The following is a 23101-nucleotide window of genomic DNA, read 5'->3' as shown; positions in this document are numbered from 1 at the left end:
CTGTTCAGCTGCCTCGAGAAAGCCTTGGACATCCGAGGTGGACCTACTCTCAAATACATAATGTTGAGTGTCTACAGAAACCATAGAAAAGACTAACTCTAAGGACTTGGCAATTTAGGGCGTTGGTCCATCTTAGAAGGAAAAATTGGGAAGTTACAAAAGATTCTTTGATTATCTTTAGTAACACAATCTCTAGTTATAGGAATGACCTGAAGGGTTCTTCTTCATGTCTAGAACTCCGTGCAGAGGTCACTGCTGCGGCCGGTGATTGCCCACACGGGCATTTCCTAGCATTTTATGTGTGTCCTGTGCCACGGGCGGCAGATGCTTGTGGTGTAATACAGCTGGCATTCGCCTCGAACAGAAGTGATTGGCACACGGACCATTTGGTGCAACGCAACAGGCGAATGTTGATGTGTTGCTAGGCAAAACTAATGCTTTTTGGCCCTTCTTATACCCCCAAAAATGCAATAATAAGCGATCAAAACATTATATACACCATCAAATAGTATAAATAAAAGAGTACACTTGCCATGCAAAAAACAAGCCTTCAAACAGGTCAATCAACGGAAAAAACAACAAAAAAAGAGTTGTGGTTCTCAGTAAAGGCGGAGGAAAAAAACCAAAAGCTTAAAAATGAAAATTGCCTGTGAAGGTCAGAAAATCATGGCCTCTTTATTCCGGAAACAGCGCCATACCTGTCGATAAGGCTGTGTCTGGTATTGCAGCTTGGCTCTAGTAAAGTGAATGTATATGGAGATGAGCTACAGTTCTTATCATAGACCTCGGACAGGTGAGGCACCATTTCTGGAAGAAAGCAGCTATGTTTTTTAACTACCTTAACAGACCGCTACATCTATTCCTCTGAGAAGTGCTAGTTTATCAATCAAACGCAAAGTCTCTGAGCTTACAAAATAGTTGCATCCCTTACTAAAAGTAACAAGAAAAAAAAACTTAAAAAAAAAAATAAAATAACGACATCAACCAAAGAAAATCGTTCTCAATATCAGAGAAGAAAAATCCGAGGAAGCGTTCAGGCCAGAAGTCTTCATTCCTGCATACGACAAACCGTGTTTTCATTTTTAATTATTAATCACGAGTTTAAAAATTAATTACCATTAAACATTTACAAATGACACGAGAAGAGCTGGAGGCGGCGATCCGATAGAGGTAATTGCATGTTTTTTATTCAAAATCTGCAAAACAGCTGGCGGCCATTGCAAGGTTTAGTGGGGGGGCCAATCTGAAAAGCATCGCCTAAAGGGTTAGTGGAAAGTGGTGGTGATTATAGGAAGGGCAAAAAAATAACATACGGATAAGTACATGGGAGTAACATTATGAGGAACCTGCCCCACACCAGGGATTAGGGATCCTCGCCTCCGAAATATCATGTATTGATGTAGAAACCAATTAGAAAGGCATTGGCCATTACCTGCGAAGCCGTCTACCGGCAATGGCCAATGGTGCGGGACAATAAGGGGGCACACTACTAACGGTTGGTGGAAACTTTTAGGAAAAGAAATGCATGGAACTGCGTAGCGGTCATCAAGAGGGGTCAATTGATGGTAGCGGGTACGAATGGCAAAAAAATTGGAGACATGAACGAGGGGGATCATACAATCTCAATCCAGATTACAACCTTGGTTGGATTTAGAGTTAGGACCCCAGTGCTGCAAGTGCTAACCACTGAGCCACCAATATGGCTCACAGGTGACATCACTCAAATGTTTACTTCGTTAAAGGAGTTGTCAGGAGTAAAATAAAAAGTACGCCCAATTGTCACCCTGGTGCGTAAATAGAAGGCACAGTAACCATTGGTCTCTAAATCAATGCAATGGGGTCTACAGCCACTGCAGCATCTAAGCGGTTAGACAGCGCGGGAAGGGCCTGCGTCACCAGATAGGCAAGACTTGCAAAGATATGGTGGGGTGATGTTCGCTCTCTTGGGTTAGGGCAAGTGGAGGCCTCATTGTGTTCGTATTGTGTCTGAGCCTCACGTCAATGGCTCCATCGGGGCTTACAGAAAATGGGATTCACAAGTTGACTAGATGGAGTCAGTGTGTGGTCTATTGACATCGTTTTCGGACATAAACGCTTATTTGAGGTGGACTCGAAGACGCAGTTGACCTCCAGGCTGAAAATATTGTCCGACGGAGCACACAGCGACTCCATCTGCATCATTACCGTCAATGGCCCCCATGTCAGCACATACATCCAAACCCCGTTTTCTAGGGCTTCTGACAAACCCCAAATGGAGCCGCTGAGGCTAAAATGCCATGTGAACCCGGCCTTACAAAAAGCCTACAAGCCTACTTGGGTGCCTGTCAATTTCAACAGGTGTAACACACTGCAAGACTGAAGTGTATTTTGCGGGTGAAATCCTATAGTAGGGCTAAATAAAATTTTAAAATAAAAATCAATATTGTATTTTTTTGGGGGGAAAAAACATTTTTAACATAAAAAAAAACAAAAAAAAAACACTTCTGTATGGCCAAAACGTTAAACAAATCCCCAAATTTCATATTGCTCTGTCTATAAAAACCATCATGGTGTTAACTAAATATACAACGAATCTTGCAAAAAGAAAAAAAATAAATAAATAAAACAAATAACCTGGAACGCTCTATTGCCATAAAAAAAAAATGTTATGACTCTTGAAATAGGATGAAGAAAAAAACAAAAAATCCAAAATGCGGCATCTAATAACACGCCTAATGACGACGGCTTGAAGGTTAATAAACTGTGACAACTTAAGAAAAATAAAAAAAATTCCCTTCGCAGACCGTAGAAACTACCGCCGGCGACACTATCCCGCTCAATGTGGCTTTTGTTGGAACCTCGTCTGTTACGTATGAAAGCTCGCCAAGGTTATTCCTAGCCTCGCCGCGAGATGCCCTTGAAATTAACCAGTCAGCAAAGATGGGGCAAGGTCTAGGGCTTTGAGGAGGAGAAAGGGGGGGATTAAATTAGATTAGAAAGCCCCAGTTAACCTCTTTTCTGGCAACGCAAGGGTTAAAGCCTCCATTTATCGGCGCTGCTGCTGCAGTGTCTGGCAGCGTTAACACCGGCGCTTAATACCTACAAAGTGTTCATCCCTCGCAAGTTATCACCCCCCCACCCCCCCCCCAAAAAAAATCTCTGCATCTCGATGCCGCCACCGCCTTCGAATACTGCAATGCTTTGCGCTTGGCTGCTTTTCTGAATGACTTTCTAAAAATAGCCAAGCTGCGGGGTCCCTGCCTGTCAGGGGAGGTGAAAGGGATGGCTGGGTGGGTGGGGGAGAATGGGAAGAGGAATGAGGAAAGATGACGGAGGAAGAGCGCGAGCGGCAGTCCCTGCTGAGAGCTGCTGGCGTACTAAAACCCAGCATCCCGTCTCATTCATATTCATACCCCTCATCCCCCCCTGCGGACACGTTAACCCATTTCCGCAGACTTGGCTGACAAAGCAAGTCTTCCGCCGAGCTGGGAGGCGAGATACCCTTTAACAAGGTGACCCTCTCGGCGGGCGCTGGACGGTGGGGGGTTACAGTGACAGAGTTCATGCGTTTACTAGGACAGATTCGCCTCGCTGCAGGTTGCACGGGCGACCATGTGTTCTTCCGTCATTCTCCGAGAGCTCCTAAATAATGCAGCATTTAGTGGCCCAAGCGGAATAGCCTCCATTAAAAAACGCGGCACATCTTACCTTCTCTCCAGCTGGGATGTGATATAAATTGGTGTCATCCATCTCCTGCAGGTTTCACAACCCTAAACCTTTAATGCTCTTGAATCAGCAATATTAGAAGCGGCTCCCTGTCCCAGGCTGCCATCTATAGCCATCCCCACCTAATAAAACACTACCTATCAGAAGACTTTGTGCCGGCTATAAAACATGGCGCAGAGGGACACCGGGATACGGATCGCTTTCAGGGTGCCACACTTATTTATAGCAAAGGTTTTTTTTTTTCTTTAATTTGGACCTGTAAATATTCTTGATTGGTATGTTTTATGAAATAATTGTATTTCCCATGAAATAATTTTTTGGGACATTCGATGTTGTACATTCCTCTGTTATCCCTACTAGAAATTTAAGAAAAAATTGGCAGCTGGGCTGGGATCGGGTGAGAGTGTGTTCCTACACAGACACTGTCCAATCAGTGGTGAGAGCACTGGTACAAGTTGAGGGTTTGTAAGCATGCACACAGACGCACGCACATTGTCCAATCAGTGGTGAAAGCTGGTGCTAGTTGGGGGGGTGTCCCTACACACACTGACATTGTTCAACTAGGGCTGAGAGAGTGGGTTCTAGTTGGGGGGGTGTCCCCTACACACACTGACATTGTCCAATCAGTGCTAAGAGAACTGGTGCTAGTTGGGGGCGTAACCCTACACACACTGACATTGTCCAACTAGGGCTGAGAGAGTGGCTTCTAGTTGGGGGGGGTGTCCCCTACACACACTGATATTGTCCAACTAGGGCTGAGAGAGTGGGTTCTAGTTGGGGGGGGGGGGGGTGTCCCCTACACACACTGATATTGTCCAACTAGGGCTGAGAGAGTGGGTTCTAGTTGGGGGGGGTGTCCCCTACACACACTGATATTGTCCAACTAGGGCTGAGAGAGTGGGTTCTAGTTGGGGGTGTGTCCCCTACACACATTGACATTGTCCAATCAGTGCTAAGAGAACTGGTGCTAGTTGGGGGCGTAACCCTACACACACTGATATTGTCCAACTAGGGCTGAGAGAGTGGGTTCTAGTTGGGGGGGTGTCCCTACACACACTGACATTGTTCAACTAGGGCTGAGAGAGTGGGTTCTAGTTGGGGGGGTGTCCCCTACACACACTGACATTGTCCAATCAGTGCTAAGAGAACTGGTGCTAGTTGGGGGCGTAACCCTACACACACTGACATTGTCCAACTAGGGCTGAGAGAGTGGCTTCTAGTTGGGGGGGGTGTCCCCTACACACACTGATATTGTCCAACTAGGGCTGAGAGAGTGGGTTCTAGTTGGGGGGGGGGGGGGTGTCCCCTACACACACTGATATTGTCCAACTAGGGCTGAGAGAGTGGGTTCTAGTTGGGGGGGGTGTCCCCTACACACACTGATATTGTCCAACTAGGGCTGAGAGAGTGGGTTCTAGTTGGGGGTGTGTCCCCTACACACATTGACATTGTCCAATCAGTGCTAAGAGAACTGGTGCTAGTTGGGGGCGTAACCCTACACACACTGATATTGTCCAACTAGGGCTGAGAGAGTGGCTTCTAGTTGGGGGCGTAACCCTACACACACTGATATTGTCCAACTAGGGCTGAGAGAGTGGGTTCTAGTTGGGGGGGTGTCCCCTACACACACTGATATTGTCCAACTAGGGCTGAGAGAGTGGGTTCTAGTTGGGGGGGTGTCCCCTACACACACTGATATTGTCCAACTAGGGCTGAGAGAGTGGGTTCTAGTTGAGGGGGTGTCCCCTACACACACGGACATTGTCCAACTAGGGCTGAGAGAGTGGGTTCTAGTTGAGGGGGTGTCCCCTACACACACTGACATTGTCCAGTCAGTGCTAAGAGAACTGGTGCTAGTTGGGGGTGTGTCCTTACACACACTGACATTGTCCAACTAGGGCCGAGAGAGTGGGTTCTAGTTGGGGGTGTGTCCCCTACACACACTGACATTGTCCAACTAGGGCTGAGAGAGTGGCTTCTAGTTGGGAGGGTCCCCTACACACACTGACATTGTCCAACTAGGGCTGAGAGTGGCTTCTAGTTGGGGGGGTGTCCCCTACACACACTGACATTGTCCAATCAGTGGTGAGAGCTAGTGCTAGTTGGGGGTGTGTCCCTACACACATTGACATTGTCCAACCAGGGCTGAGAGTGGGTTCTAGTTTGGGGGGGGGGGGGGGGTGTCCCCTACATACACTGACATTGTCCAACTAGGGCTGAGAGAGTGGGTTCTAGTTGGGGGTGTAACCCTACACACACTGATATTGTCCAACTAGGGCTGAGAGAGTGGGTTCTAGTTGGGGGTGTGTCCCCTACACACACACTGACATTGTCCAATCAGTGCTAAGAGAACTGGTGCTAGTTGGGGGTGTGTCCCTACACAGACATTGTCCAATCAGTGGTGAGGGAGCAGGTACTAGTTGGGGGCATAACCCCCCCACACACACACATTGTCCAATCAGGGCTGAGAAAGTTGGTACTAGTTGCAAGTGTGTCTCTACACACACTATCATTGTCCAATCAGTGCGAAGAAAGCTAGTTGGGGGTGTGTCCCTACGCAGACATTGTCAAATCAGTGGTGAGAGAGTGGGTACTAGATGGGGGTGTGTCCCTACACACACTGACATTGTCCAATCAGGGGTGAAAGTGTCACACTGTGTAGGTACACGCCCATTTGACTATTGCTGGACCGGAGGAGGCAGAGTAAATAAATGTTTTTTTTTTTTTTTTTTTTTATTATAACAAAACTGCCACCGGGGTCAGGGGTTTTCTGAAACTGGAAAACCCCAGAAAAATCCCACTTTGGTAACAGTCGTGCACGACTGCAGCTCTTTACAGTGATGTCTATGAGATATAGGAGGGGAGGAGTGTGCAAACTGGGAACAGTGGGATCTCTATTCTCCCAATACAAGATGGTCCAATATACAGGACTCCCCCCACACCCAACTATTCAATTACAGCATATCCTGCCCTAAAGTCCAGCAAATGTTTATGACATGCTAAGTGCTTATTGGGGAGTCGAAGTAAGTGTCCCCATCCTTGTGGGGGCTGCTCTTTTCTGAAAGTTATAGAAACGTGCCATACTATCCCAAACGATAGGATTCTGATAATGTGAGCTACAAGGCGATGAGAAAACAGAAACAACACCCCCCTAACTGCAGTACCTTCCCATCCCCCAATGCAAAGGGTACAAAGGGGACAACAATGGCTCCAAGTATTCCTCAATAAACGGTGGAAGAAAGCTAGCCCATTCATGGGTGACCCTAGTGAAGACACAGAGGGGCTTCTATTGTTTTGTTCTGCAGGTGCCCCCCTTGTACTAGGACCTGCGTATCCACGATGTAAGGAGAGAAGGGGAGAATAAACAATCCAGACAAAAGGCAGCAATCTCCATCCTGGGGAGAGTCGATGTAAACGCTTTCGCTCAGTGCCGTAGCATTGAGGCCTCCTGCTCCCTGGCCCTCGCTAATGCAAATGGTTATCCGCCCAGCGGAGATAATGGGCCTGAAACTCTGCTCTGCAGTCATTTTCTGCAATTTGTCACACGGGCTCAGCCGCCTGAGCTCAATCGGGCGTCACGGCAGCGTTTTGCGCTTCCCTCTCCCCTTTTTAATACCAGTATTTAGTTCTGCATTCTTTTTTTTTTTCTACAAAAAACATTAAAACATGCAGAAATAATGGGGAAAGCCGGGATCCGACAGCAAATAGATTCTAATTAGGGCGACGCGCGTCGGGGTGCTGTACGGGAGGAATGCCAGGCACGGGCGCTCAGGTCAGAAAGGTCCTCCGGCCTCCCTGGAGGGACGAGAGACAATCCTCTAAGACATCACAGGGATATAGATAGCTTTAACCCCTTACCGTCGGGTTATTAATATTTTAATTTCTGCCATTATTAATTTTTTTTTTTTTTTTTAATTTCTCCTCTTCCTAGAGCCAGAATTTTCTTTCTTTCATTACTTTTAGGGTATGTGCACACGTATTTTTGAGGGCTTCGGATTTTTCCGCAGCGGATTTCATAAATCCGCAGGTAAAAGGCACTGCGCTTTACCTGCAGATTTACTGCGGTTTTTATGCGGAATTTGTGCGGATTTCACCTGCGGATTCCTATTATGGAGCAGGTGTAAACCGCTGCGGAATCCGCACCAAGAATTGACAGGCTGCGGGATGTAAACCGCAGTGTTTCCGCACGTTTTTTTCCGCATGGGCACTGCGGATTGCGTTTTCCATATGTTTACATTGTACTGTAAACTCATGGAAAACAGCTGCGGATCCGCAGCAAAATCCGCAACGTGTGCACATAGCCTCACTATTTCTTTCTGGTGGTGGGGATTTTAATAGAATTTATCCTAGGGGTAAATTAATTGTGTATTTTGCTAAATCAGATTTTTTTGGAATGCAGCGATTAGTGGTAAGCGCTCAAGTAAGGTGTTATCCGAGCATGCTGGAGTCCTAGACGAGTGTCTTCGGCGCGCTCAAAAAATATGTTCGAGTCCTCACGGCTGCATGTCTCGCGGCGGTTCAACAGTTGCAGCACACGCAGGGATTGCCGGTTTGTTAGGTAATCCCTGAATGTGTTTTGGCTGTTGAACAGCAGCGAGACACTCAGCTGAGGAGCCTCGAACATATTATTCGAGCATGTCGAAGTAACTTGGTTAGCATCCGAGCATGCTCAGATAACACCTTATCCCAGCACGTTTGCTCATCACTAGCAGCGACCTCAAATATGCTTTTTATTTATGGTCTTTCTTAAGGGTTTAGAGCTGGTTCTGATCACTGTCGTTAGAGGCAGGTGCTGTCTGTATAACACAGTCCGCACCTGCCCTGTATGGAATAGGCCTTGGAAAATAATGGATCAACCTGGACCCACTGGAGTGTGGTAACCCGAAATGGCCGTCATCCTTTCTCCTCTCTCCCCGCACCCCTCTGCACCTTACCATCTAAGATGAAAGTCAGGAAATAAAGGACTTTTCATTCAAGCTGCCATGGTGAGTGTCGCATACTTTTTTCGGAATTATTTAGGCTTATGAATCCCCCCAGATCACGCTCTGTGCGGATTCGCTGGTTTCTGAGCGGTATTCACCATCTACCTTTGTGTTGTAGCCGGCGGCAATCTCTGCTGACAGAGTGGTCGCAGACTACTTTTGCAGGCGATACAGCGGCTTCTCTTCTGCTCTGTTGATGGGATGGCTGATGTTATGCTGATGGACCGCTGGGTCCCCGCTGCCTAACTGCGGAGATCTGGCTGTCAATCAGCATGACGACAGCGGTCACGCCCCATCAAGCTGAGAAGTGACCTCTCCGTGCCGGGTAGAGCAGGCAGATACTTACCGAACCTGTTAGTTTTTAGGCTCATAATAACAAATTTTTTTAACAAATTGTTCTGGAGAAACCTTTTCATTTCAAGACTCTATAAAAGGAAGGAGGGAATTTATACGTCCTTAAAAGTACAAATTTAACGGCGACCTTTATAAAGAGATATTCAGAAATTAATGAACAACAGTTCATCTAACAAACTCCATATTGGAACACCCTGGATGAATCTGAAAGTTGAAGGTGACCCATCTCCACGGCCGAGCACCCCCAGCGTTAATATCGCACCTCCCCTACTAGAATTTATATTATATATCAATACATTTAAGAAGAAAAAATGCTTCTAAAAAGGTCTATTTCACACCAAGGCCCCCCTCCAAACAAGCCAACCTACCTGCCAGGCAACACCCAGCTTGGAGATCTCTCGGCCAGACATGCCTTGGGTAATTTTCGCCAGCTCGGAGCACTTCTTCCCGTAGTCAAACTGTGCAACTTTCAGCCGCCTAAATCAAAATAATGAAACCAGATTGTAACAGCTTGGAGACATGGACTAATGGAGCAGCGCAGGACAATGGCTCCTACACAGAGCTAATGCATAGCCGGACCACCGCCCTCAGACCGCCGTCTGGTCACATGAAGCCTCTCATTTACTGTCCACTGACGTTACATATCCATTCTAAAAGACTCAAGGCAGAAACTGAACCGGGAGAAGGGCCGGAAATTGCCATGAACAAGAATTTAGATAGGATATGACGGATCCGAAAAACACTTGGGTGAAATGAGCCCAATTTAAAAAAAAATAAATAAAAATAATAATAATCAGCAGTACATGATAGGGGGGGGGGGGGGGGGGAATCATGTGAAAAGTAAAATATGCCTATGAACCACTTAGGCGTCACAGAAAAGATTTTTTGGATATGATCATTATGGGGCCAAGTTCACAGTGGGTACGCGGCCCATTATGGGGTCAAGTTCATAGTGGGTATGTGGCCCATTATGGGGCCAAGTCTATAGTGGGTACGCGGCCCATTATGGGGCCAAGTTCATAGTGGGTACGCGGCCCATTATGGGGCCAGGTTCATAGTGGGTACGCGGCCCATTATGGGGCCAAGTTCATAGTGAATACGTGGCCCATTATGGGGCCAAGTCCTTAGTGGGTACGCAGCCCATTATGGGGCCAAGTCTATAGTGGGTACGTGGCCCATAATGGGGCCAGGTTTATAGTGGGTACGCGGCCCATTATGGGGCCAGGTTCATAGTGGGTACGCAGCCCATTATGGGGCCAAGTTCATAGTGGGTACGTGGCCCATTATGGGGCCAAGTCCTTAGTGGGTACGCGGCCCATTATGGGGCCAAGTCTATAGTGGGTACGCGGCCCATTATGGGGCCAAGTCCATAGTGGGTATGCGGCCCATTATGGGGCCAAGTCCATAGTGGGTACGCTGCCTATTATAGGGCCAGGTCCATAGTGGGTACGTGGCCCATTATGGGGCCAGGTTCATAGTGGGTACGCAGCCCATTATGGGGCCAAGTTCATAGTGGGTACGCGGCCCATTATGGGGCCAAGTCTATAGTGGGTACGCGGCCCATTATGGGGCCAAGTCTATAGTGGGTATGCGGCCCATTATGGGGCCAAGTTCATAGTGGGTATGCGGCCCATTATGGGGCCAAGTTCATAGTGGGTATGCGGCCCATTTTGGGGCCAAGTCCATAGTGGGTACGCTGCCTATTATAGGACCAAGTCCATAGTGGGTACATGGCCCATTATGGGGCCAGGTTCATAGTGGGTACGCGGCCCATTATGGGGCCAAGTCTATAGTGGGTACGTGGCCCATAATGGGGCCAGGTTCATAGTGGGTACGCGGCCCATTATGGGGCCAAGTCCATAGTGGGTACGCGGCCCATTATGGGGCCAAGTCCATAGTGGGTACGTGGCCCATTATGGGGCCAAGTTCTTAGTGGGTACGTGGCCCATTATGGGGCCAAGTCTATAGTGGGTATGCGGCCCATTATGGGGCCAAGTTCTTAGTGGGTACGCGGCCCATTATGGGGCCAAGTCTATAGTGGGTATGCGGCCCATTATGGGGGGCAAGTCCATAGTGGGTACGCTGCCTATTATGGGGCCAAGTCCATAGTGGATAAGTGGCCCAGTATGGGGCCAAGTCCTTAGTGGGTATGCGGCCAAGTCCATAGTGGGTACGTGGCCTATTATGGGGCCAAGTCCATAGTGGATACGCGGCCCATTATGGGGCCAAGTCCATAGTGGGACACAGACCGTTGTTGTCCTCAGCCCATAGTGGGACACGGGCCAGAATCGAGCACGTTTTGTTTGATCTTTCATGGTTTCATTCATGATGAGAATACAAGTACCACCAAAGCGGACTTACTGCTTGCCCTCGCTTGCAGGCTGTAAGACATATTTATCGAAGTACAGACGGACCAAGCGCTCTCTTTCCTCTAGTCCCGGGAGAGCAAAGTTGACGATCTCATCTATTCGATCGTTGATGGCCCAGTCAAACTGTTCTGGCTGGTTACTGGCCAGCACCAACATGAATCTGGAGAGAGAAATGGACACATTTTATCACATCATATTACCAGAGTGCGACCCTGTTCACACTGCGCTAAGACCCTTTGCTTGCTGTATAGGTTACAAAAAGCATCTTCAGTACTGTATACCGCCACCGAAAAGCTGCGCTGTCTATACCATAATCGCACGTGTCCTTCTGTCCGAAGCAGCAGATCATCTCCAATAATTGGGCATTATTGTCAGAAGCCACATTGTTGCTTGGGATCTCGGGGCAGAGCTTGAGGACTACCCCAGGATTATATATAAGTATTAGGACGGCTGCCTGAGTATAATAGGTTAATGACAGCCCGTATCATTGCACATATCACCCGACCTAAAGAGACCCCAAAACTTTCCAAAAATCTCAAAAGAAATGCATCTCATCAGGTTTTTATTTGTCCTGTGTATTTCCCCTCCCACACTGTGAACATGTCATTTTAACAAGCCGGACCATTAGCGTTGCTCATTACAGAACAAAAAGTCTTTATCACAAGACATTAATCTACTCCGCAGGCAGCGGCAGCACAGACGGGCTCCATTAACCATTTACAGGTCACTTGCGGAATATCCCACGCACCCAAAACGCGAGGTGCGGCTGACAACATCTGGCGCACTTGTGCATAATGAAAACAGCTGCGGATATTCCAACTGACAAAAAAAAAAAAATTCCCTGGGCAGAAAATGTTGAAAACCGCAGCGTGTCAGTTTAAAGTGTGGATTTAACCCTTCGATAGGAAAGTAAAAAATGTGCAATAATAACGACCAATTATTGGAGATGATCTGCTGCAAAATCAGCAACTTCAGAAAATGAAAAATACACCATCTGTCGTTTCATGCGCCTGCTGGAGTCAACCACAGACATTATTACTGGAGGGCGAGATCCAGAAACCAGTGGAAGGGAACCATTACCACAAGAGCACCAGAGAACGTAAAATATATTACATATGTATCTTTTTATTTATGATTGTACCCGATCTGCAGTAAAGGAGCTGCAGGCAAATCTGCCCTAAAGGTGCTGCAGAAATGTTCCGCTGCAGATTCACTGTGTGAACGTATAGAGGTATTTGCTGGATCGTGGCTTCGGAGCAAGTGTCAATGCAGGAAAACATGGCGTTATAACAATCTTGGACTAATGTGAATTAACCCTTAAATAAGAAATTCGAGTGGCGACAGACAGAACTCACTTGTTACTCTGCTCCCCGGTCCTGTACAGGAAAGCATTTAGTGTCGCTCTCAGATCCTCACTGATTTTCTCCTGTAAAATAAAGCAGAGGAGGCAGCTGTCCAATCACCTCTGTCTTTATTAACTGGTGACGCCTGCTATCCAGCCTTGTATAACGGCCCGGCTGGAGCACTCAATCACTGGGCTCATGCCTTGGGTCCCTCGTTACTCTCCCATGTTACACTGCAGATCTCCGCACTCTACGTGGGTCGGGAATGGCAGTATGTCGTATTCTGCCATGACACCTCTCCTCGCTGAGCCAAGAAGCTCACATTTCCACACCGTGCACTCACTTATGTGTTACTTGCATATATTTTGCAAAGGAATATGCAAAAAGCAAGATCAATAATTAAAAAGGAACACTCCGGGCAAATGTATACACTATCTAGTATAGGATCTGCGGGTCCGACGTATGATCCTGGGGTGGTCTTCTTTGGATCCTTGCATCATGCACCTCACCTTATGCTCTGCATTAGGAAAAATTGTACCATATATCCCAAATTTGGTGTGATCTAGTTACATGCATGGTGACATTTACTTGAATGAAGAGGTGCTGCAGCATCCCCACTTTGCGATGATTTACAGCTGGGTCTGCAGCACTGCAGCCTCTGTGTTCCCGGGATCGATGGGGGTTCCGGAGATCGGACCTACAGCTATAAAGTGGAAATACCCCCCATAAAAGCAATTATATGCCTCTCTTTAAACTTCCCTAAAATCCAATTTTGGAGGCCGACGTGGGATTTTAGGTCCTCGGACTGATTATGAGGGGGCAGGATGGGAGCCAAGCCTGAAGATCTCTTAATGCCAATAATGATTTATAAGGAGAAATCTAAATCTGCACGTGGAGCCACTTAATTAAGCGAAAGGCGGTCATGTGTCTGCTCAACCTGGCCGAGACGGGCCTAATTAGACCTTACAACTGGAGCACATGGACCGCTGATGGGGCAAAACTGCCCCGAAATCTGCACTCTGAGCCGTGGCTCACCTACTGACAGGGACATTGGAGATACCAGACACGGCTTAGAATTTACTCTCTTTATCAGGTTTTTACTTGTGCCTGTGTTACAGTAATTATGTATGATGGCAGAGATCCATACCCAGAGGAACGTCAGGAGAGATCAGACAGGCTGGATTTTAACATGCCTGATCCTGACTGTCGATGGAGGAAGTCGGCATCTAAGGAGTATGATGCATCTTTAAGGGAGAGCGCTAGACAAAAACGGTTATATCAGGCCGTCTCAAATTAAGGACCTGAGATACAGAGATTTCTAGAGATCGCACCCTCGTGACCTTCACAGACATGACCCTGTTGCGGGTAAACCTGGAGGTACCCAAGACAAATCATAAAAATAAGCCAAACTTAAAGACATGCCCCATTATTTGGTGCAGATTTATGCCAAAAGAAACGTACTGAGACTACTGAAATCTTGGAGAACACCGTCCACCTTCACGCTCTCTCCTTAGGACCTCGTACACACAGAGCCAGAGAACGGAGGAGTTACTGTAGATGGAAGGTGTCAAACTGCATTCCTCGAGGGCCGCCAACAGGTCATGTTTTCAGGATTTCCTTGTATTGCACAGGTGATAATTTAATCACCTGCACAGAATGATTCCAGCACCTTGTGGAATGCTAAGGAAATCCTGAAAACATGACCTGTTGGCGGCCCTCGAGGAATGCAGTTTGACACCTCTGCTGTAGATGGAAGGTGCAGGGAAACGTTTGGCCACACCAAGGGTGCACCGAGCGCCTGTTCTTGGTTTGGTCAGTCATTCTGTCCCTTTAAGTCTTACTAGAAGCCTTGGCTCAATGCGATGGTGACGCCGTCCGAGCAGAATAGGTCATACGCCCCTGCACTATCTAAGACGCCGTTATATGACCTGCAGATTGGGGGTTAGTGGCCCATGTTAGCGTAGACGGAGGAGTGATTACATACCGTGGCCCTCTTCCTCAAGAAAGCGTCAGCTTCATCCACGAACAACAAGAGTCTGAAAAACAAGAGAAGAATTATAGGGAAAATCTCATTCATTTATCGTTATTGTCCAACTAGATCAACCCCAAAATCTATTGAAGTCCATTTTCTTCCATCCGTCTTATACAATGTCTGTCCATATATACAGGGCATCTGATAAATCACATTAATGCAGAGAACCGCACGTTTCTATTCACAATTAGTCATATTTTAATCAAAAAACACTATAAAGACACAAATGCTGGGTCACACGTATTAATCATGGCATTTGGGTTTCTAATTCAGTGACCCCGTAAAGATACAGATCGGGATCACTGAGTGCTGAGGGGGTGCCAATACTTTTTTCCCCTATAGTGTTTGCATACAGTATTGTACATCACTCACCCTCTCTTGCTGGTGTTCGCCCAGTCAAAAACTTTATGCATTGCTGTAACTCCGTCCCGCCCCATGGGGGCGACATCACCACCGGTCATGATGGCGTAATCCATTCCGGAATGCATGGCGAGTTTCTAAAAAAATAAGAATAAAATAAGAATAAAATAAACCCGAGACATCATCACACTGGTGAACCAAACACAGCAATCCGGTCACATGACAAGGTACCACGGCCGGGGACGCGCCATAGATCCCGGACAGCCGAGAGACTCGGGAAGAGATTTTTGATCCTGAAAGCCATTTATTTATTGCTGCCGCCTCCATCGATGATCTTGTTAAACATTCTCTAATGCCCACCAGGGAGCGATCGCATATATCTTTCTTTTTGGGGATAGCTATTAATCCCATCAAGTAACCTGCTGCGTGCACGTCACATCGATATAGCCCATTTCTCAATTAGGGAGACGACCGATGTTGGCTTTAAACTTGGCTCCGCATTGTCAGCCCGCAGATCGATGGCGGCAGCTCCAGGATCGCACAGACACAACACAGGAAAATGATCCGCCAAAAATCACAGAGGCTTAACCCCTCGGTGCATCATTTCCCGGTTTCTGACTATTCCCCCTGCACTTGCTCTTCACTGATTTTATAGGAGGTCACTTACTTTTATAGCCATTGCTTTAAATGGGTACTGCCATCTCCAAGATCCTATCTCAATATGTAGTAGGTAAAAAAATATTAGCAAATACCGCCAATTAGAAATGTAGTATAGTTCTTCTGATAAGCTCTGTCATTTCCCCCATGTGCAGGGCATTGCAGAAGCTTAGGAATCCAGGGTTACAATCATTCATATTGTGATAATGATCGTAACCATGGATACTTAAGCTACTGCAATGCCCTGCACATGGGGAAGTGACATAGCTTATCAGAAGAACTATACTACATTTCTAATTGGAGGTGTTTGCTAATATTATTATTACACCTACTATATATTGAGATGGGATCTTGGAGATATCAGTACCCTTTTAAAGCAAGGACCTCATTTATGGACAAGGACCTGCTGGTATCAGCGTTTGTAGCTGAAGATCAGGGGAAACGCATATTAATAAGATGCATAACTTACTGATTCAGGGAATTTTTATATCTGGAAAATTATTTTCAAAAATAATCTTTTCCAGCCAGTTGGGTAACTATCTTCGATAATCCAACTATGTTGCGGTCCATTAGGAAACTGGCTGCTTTACCTTGGCAAACAGCGTCTTCCCCGTCCCTGGAGGACCGTACATTAATATATTCCTGTATAGTCCTTTGTTCTGCTTCGTGTTCCTTGTGGCAATTGCAATATCTCTTACTCGTTCTTCCAGTTTGGGCTGAAAACATAAGAGAAATAGATCACTCTGCGCCTAAGGATGCGTCCACAGACGGGTGACCATTAAATGACAGAAGGGGACGGCGCCGGTCTTTATGGCTCGATCAATAGCAGGCGCAGACCACTTCAAAAGATAAAACGCCAGCTTGTTTTATGGCAGGGCTTACCGAGATGGGGCTTGTTAGAGGGGCCGGAAGGACTCGCTCATCCAATTAATCTGTTTAGTACAGAACACAAGGACGACCTTAGTGCAAGGGTCCGGGATCAGGGGGAACGAGAAGCGAGCAAATGGCGAAATGCTAGACAAATTGCTGCCCAGGGTAGTAGCTTTTATTACTTTGTTATTTAATGCGCAGGTTCACATTTATCATTTACCCAATGAATAGGTGATGAATATTAAACTGGTGGGTATGACTGATTGGGAGCTCCTGAGGCCCTTGGGACGGAGTTTGGCAGGAGCATGCACCGGAGTGAGTCAGCAGGGATTGCTTAAGAATTCTTAAAAAAGGGGGTTGTCCACTATCGGGGCATCACATTTTAAATTAAGTAGTCCTCCTTTGTAAAATAAAAACAGATTCTCACCTCCGGCGCTGGACTTAAACATTTTTACGCCACGTGAGTCCGGCAGCCATCATCGACCGCTATCGGTGTGCCACGCGCTTCATCTGAAGAAAGTGAGAGCGCAGCAGCCCAATAGCGATGGGGCACAACTATGTCAGGCGAGCCCTGGCGTCGCTGTAACAGCCGGAGAGTTTCTGTTCATTTTTATTTTAGAATGGGGACCACTTAATTTAAGACTGAGTTGCCCGGGTAGTGGCCATCCCCTTTAAATAGCCATGGACTCCACAAGCTACATAGAAGATTATCGGGTGTAAATTATGTAGGTCTTGAACTTATGCTTTAAAGGGGGCAATGTAAGACCCCATCAATAACTAAATGTGCCCCCCAATGGCCAATAGCCTCAATATACCAGATGTACTTACACTAAGGACGACCCCTTCTAAGGCATCCTGAATTTTGCTGAAAAGGCGCTTAGTGACCTATTAATAAAAAAAAAAAGTAAATTAACTTAATACGAAGTAGTTACCTGTACACTAAATGTCTTCTTCAGTTTTCAGAACGTGTGGATGATTGGACCTTCCAATAGTTAAACCCACTACTGTGGTACAAAGTGTGATCTACAGTGGATATATGTGTTACATACATAGAGCCCTGCAATATATCGTCTCCTATCTATAGATCATCACATAGTGAAGCGTCTCCTATATTACAGGGTATGTCAGTAGGATCAGCCAAAAAGCCGTCTGTACGGGAACTCAGGTCTTAGGAAGCTGAATAAAATGAGACCTTGATATCTGCAATATGATCTTTTATTCCAGAGTAATTCACGCTTTTCTTAATATGCAAATTAGTCATTAAGATCTATGGGGTGGACATAGATCTCCCTGAGACTCCACCTCCAGAGCATATTGTAAATGAAAGGGGGCGTTACCAGTGTGAGACATGTAGATCAGGACATTATGACTGTCAGTCATTACACGTCTCACACGGGTAACCCCCACTTACCTTCACTGGATGCTTGGCCGCCTCCACGACTGTGATGCGAGAGGTGTCTCTGACCAATGAAGGCTTTCCAAGGCGCGCTTCTATGTAGCGTCCGGCTACACCAGTGGCGTTCTTGGCAGAGTAAACGCCCAACGCGAGTAACGTCAACCCGGCCGCCTGCAGGAACGAGAACGATGGCCGGTCAGACATACGGAACATACATAGAACACAGGACACAAGTAAGGGTCTTTTCATGAAATTCGGATTATAAGGGCATTCCCTTCCTAAGCCTTCTCAGACACCATCACTGTCCCCATTGGGGCTCACAATCTACATTCCTTATCAGTATGTCTTTACAATGTGGGAGGAAACCGGAGGAAACCCACGCAAACACGGGGAGAGCATAGAAACTCCTTGCAGACTTTGTCCTTGGTGGGATTTGAACCCAGGACCCCAGCAGTGAATAGTAACAGTGCTAACCACAGAGCCACCATACAGTGCTGACCACAGAGCCACCATACAGTGCTGACCACAGAGCCACCATACAGTGCTAACCACAGAGCCACCATACAGTGCTAACCACTGAGCCACCATACAGTGCTAACCACTGAGCCACCATACAGTGCTAACCACTGAGCCACCATACAGTGCTAACCACTGAGCCACCATACAGTGCTAACCACTGAGCCACCATACAGTGCTAACCACTGAGCCACCATACAGTGCTAACCACAGAGCCACCATACAGTGCTAACCACAGAGCCACCATACAGTGCTAACCACAGAGCCACCATACAGTGCTAACCACAGAGCCACCATACAGTGCTAACCACAGAGCCACCATACAGTGCTAACCACAGAGCCACCATACAGTGCTAACCACAGAGCCACCATACAGTGCTAACCACAGAGCCACCATACAGTGCTAACCAGAGCCACCATACAGTGCTAACCACAGAGCCACCATACAGTGCTAACCACTGAGCCACCATACAGTGCTAACCACAGAGCCACCATACAGTGCTAACCACAGAGCCACCATACAGTGCTAACCACAGAGCCACCATACAGTGCTAACCACAGAGCCACCATACAGTGCTAACCACAGAGCCACCATACAGTGCTAACCACAGAGCCACCATACAGTGCTAACCACAGAGCCACCATGCTGCCCTATGGGGAGCCTGAGAAAAAAAAAAATAAAAAGCAGTTGAATTTCTAAGTGCAGAATCCCAGCATTTTTGTACTTAAAAAAAAAAAAAAGTGTTAAAACGCATCTTAAAAAAATATATAAAAAATGGGCAAAAAAAAAAAAAAAGAGAGGCAAGGCTCAGAGCAGATTGCCATTAAGTATTTTGGTGCAGAAGCAAAAGCAGAGTTTTAATATGTGGGACCATGGCCCAAAAGCGATGCAGCGTTGAGGCCCCTTAATTTTCAGGATTGTCCCCCAGGACGGACCCCTGTTATCATTCACTGGAAGAAAAAACCCCTATAAAAGTGTTATTATCATGCATTGCATGGCTTTTTTAGGCTATTAGATGCTAATCTTGATAAAAGAAATGATCTGCCATGTCACAGGTCCAGTGGATGCCAAAATATTGGAAAAAAAAAAGATGTTCTATAGGTGGTTATCAGTGATGAGTGAGCGTGCTCGGATAAGGTGTTATGTTATCTGAGCATGCTCAAGTGCTAGCCGACCGTTAGACAGCCACAACACATAAGGGATTGCCTAACAAATCTGCATGTGTCGAACAGCCGAGAGACATGCAGCCACGGGGACTCTGACATATTATTGGAGCACGCCGAAGACACTCGGTTAGCACTAGAGCATGCTCAGATAACACCTTATCCCAGCACGTTCGCTCATCACCAATTATACAATGCTTTGTGCACGGTGTATCAATGAGGACACTACATTACATGCAGCCTTTACCCCAATTCTATTTTTCTTCATGAAATAATGCAGAATATTTTTTTTTTTTTTATAAATAAGCATTGTGCTTTTCCCTTGTTATGAAATGCATGAAAAAATAAAAAATTAAAAAATGTCAACAACTGGGATATAATTGTCTCCTCGTCAAATGTAGGGTGTTTGTCCAATCAGCGCCAAGTCAAAATATGTATGGACAAAGGGAATGATAAAGGAAAGTTTTCTATTTATTCACTTTTTCCAGGAGTGAAAGAGAAGATCTAAGAAAAGATGCTCCAACACTATGACGAATACTGGTCCTCTCCACGCTACGCCAGGGATCAGCAACCTTTGGCACTCCAGCTCTTGTGTGACTATGCTGGGGCATGATGGGAGTTGTAGTTCCACAGAAGCTGGAGTGAGAAAGGTTGATCAATGCTATATACAGTTAGGTCCATATATATTTGGACAGAGACAACATTTTTCTAATTTTGGTTATAGACATTACCACAATGAATTTTAAACAAAACAATTCAGATGCAGTTGAAATTCAGACTTTCAGCTTTCATTTGAGGGTATCCACATTAAAATTGGATGAAAGGTTTAGGAGTTTCAGCTCCTTAACATGTGCCACCCTGTTTTTAAAGGGACCAAAAGTAATTGGACAGATTCAATAATTTTAAATAAAATGTTCATTTCTAGTACTTGGTTGAAAACCCTTTGTTGGCAATGACTGCCTGAAGTCTTGAACTCATGGACATCACCAGACGCTGTGTTTCCTCCTTTTTGATGCTCTGTCAGGCCTTCACTGCGGTGGTCTTCAGTTGCTGTTTGTTTGTGGGCCTTTCTGTCTGAAGTTTAGTCTTTAACAAGTGAAATGCATGCTCAATTGGGTTGAAATCAGGTGACTGACTTGGCCATTCAAGAATATTCCACTTCTTTGCTTTAATAAACTCCTGGGTTGCTTTGGCTTTATGTTTTGGGTCATTGTCCATCTGTAGTATGAAACGACGACCAATCAGTTTGGCTGCATTTGGCTGGATCTGAGCACACAGTGTGGCTCTGAATACCTCAGAATTCATTCGGCTGCTTCTGTCCTGTGTCACATCATCAATAAACACTAGTGACCCAGTGCCACTGGCAGCCATGCATGCCCAAGCCATCGCACTGCCTCCGCCGTGTTTTACAGATGATGTGGTATGCTTTGGATCATGAGCTGTACCACGCCTTCACCATGCTTTTCTCTTTCCATCATTGTGGTAGAGGTTGATCTTGGTTTCATCTGTCCAAAGAATGTTCTTCCAGAACTGTGCTGGCTTTTTTAGATGTTTTTTTAGCAAAGTCCAGTCTAGCCTTTTTATTCTTGATGCTTATGAGTGGCTTGCACCGTGCAGTGAACCCTCTGTAATTACTTTCATGCCGTCTTCTCTTTATGGTAGATTTGGATATTGATACGCCAACCTCCTGGAGAGTGCTGTTCACTTGGTTGGCTGTTGTGAAGGGGTTTCTCTTCACCATGGAGATTATTCTGCGATCATCCACCACTGTTGTCTTCCGTGGGCGCTCAGGTCTTTTTGCATTGATGAGTTCACCAGTGCTTTCTTTCTTTCTCAGGATGTACCAAACTGTAGATTTTGCCACTCCTAATATTGTAGCAATTTCTCGGATGGGTTTTTTCTGTTTTCGCAGCTTAAGGATGGCTTGTTTCACTTGCATGGAGAGCTCCTTTGACCGCATGTTTACTTCACAGCAAAACTTTCCAAATGCAAGCACCACATCTCAAATCAACTCCAGGCCTTTTATCTGCTTAATTGAGAATGACATAACGAAGGGATTGCCCACACCTGTCCATGAAATAGCCTTGGAGTCAATTGTCCAATTACTTCTGATCCCTTTAAAAACAGGGTGGCACATGTTAAGGAGCTGAAACTCCTAAACCCTTCATCCAATTTTAATGTGGATACCCACAAATGAAAGCTGAAAGTCTGAACTTCAACTGCATCTGAATTGTTTTGTTTAAAATTCATTGTGGTAATGTATATAACCAAAATTAGAAAAATGTTGTCTCTGTCCAAATATATATGGACCTAACTGTAATATGGCAGCCCAGGTGATGCCAAGAAAGGATGCCAAAGCGGTAGGAAAAAAAAAAAAAAAAGAGAAGAATATTGACGTCGGCAGGAAGATCCCAGGGATCCACCGCGGAGAGCAGGAAACGAGCTGCTGTTCAGATTAAATTTAGATCACGACTGCAGATTATTCTGCAAAGACAGAAGACAAATGGGCCACTTTCCCGGTGACAGAAGCCGCCATCTCTGCTTGGCAAGCGGCAATCATCCTGCACTCACCAGGAAAAATCAGAGGCGAGGGGGAAACTGACAGCTGCTATTAGGGACGTGTCACCGCGGCCGAGAGCACGGACACAGAGCACCGCCGAGAAATCACCGGACACTGGCATCCCGAGACGCCGGGCGCAGGAGAACCCGGAATAGAGAGCCATCAGAAAATCAGCCGCAGGAGCCCAACATGGGTCAGCAGCGGAGGACGAGGATGACACACAGGATTAAAAAAAAAAAACAACAACTTTTGTGGTTAGCATTTTCCTCAATCATTTCAATGGGGGCTTGAAATCACCCACTGGATCAGCAACATTTTTGGTGCATTTCTGCATTAAAAAAAAAAAAAAGTGTATAAAAGGTGCACAAATAAGGGCAGAAAATTCTCTCACAGAGGGAGTCTGACATTGGCAATATAATTATATATATACACACACACACACACACAGTATATATATTATATATTACTTAATATGCAAATCCATACAATTACATTTAGGAAGAGGGGACAGGATGCATAAACTTTGCGATATGTGATGGGCACAAACCATCTGGTTTTAGGAGAACCTCATTTGAATACAGATCTGGTTAGGTATAAATTTGTGAAGCAAATGGCAATATCATCCTCGTATCTCCATGGTAACAGAGGGCAGAATGGCCGAGATTGAATATTTATAAGGACTACATATTGATTATGGCAGAAAAGTAACATTCATATTGGTAGAACACCTCAGGAACATTAACCCCAGTTATGAGAATTGTACGTCATACGTGTGAGAATACAGCAGAGCCTA

At 46.1% G+C, this 23101-nt stretch overlaps 1 protein-coding gene across 1 annotated transcript in view; it reads right to left on the bottom strand.

Moving 5' to 3' along the window:
- The window catches only part of ATAD3A (ATPase family AAA domain containing 3A), a 54862-nt gene that overhangs the window by 4774 nt on the left and 26987 nt on the right, over positions 1–23101 (bottom strand). Inside the window, exons 8-15 of the mRNA XM_077250147.1 lie at positions 18084–18239; positions 17501–17557; positions 16393–16518; positions 15158–15282; positions 14738–14789; positions 12766–12836; positions 11403–11570; positions 9410–9518 (exon numbers count right to left, since the gene is read on the bottom strand). Coding sequence (XP_077106262.1) covers positions 9410–9518; positions 11403–11570; positions 12766–12836; positions 14738–14789; positions 15158–15282; positions 16393–16518; positions 17501–17557; positions 18084–18239 — 864 coding nt within the window. The remainder of the gene's footprint in view (positions 1–9409; positions 9519–11402; positions 11571–12765; positions 12837–14737; positions 14790–15157; positions 15283–16392; positions 16519–17500; positions 17558–18083; positions 18240–23101) is intronic.

Source organism: Ranitomeya variabilis, chromosome 4 (genome assembly GCF_051348905.1).
Source record: "Ranitomeya variabilis isolate aRanVar5 chromosome 4, aRanVar5.hap1, whole genome shotgun sequence".
Lineage (NCBI taxonomy): Eukaryota > Metazoa > Chordata > Amphibia > Anura > Dendrobatidae > Ranitomeya > Ranitomeya variabilis.
This window is presented reverse-complemented; position numbering and strand designations above follow the sequence as displayed.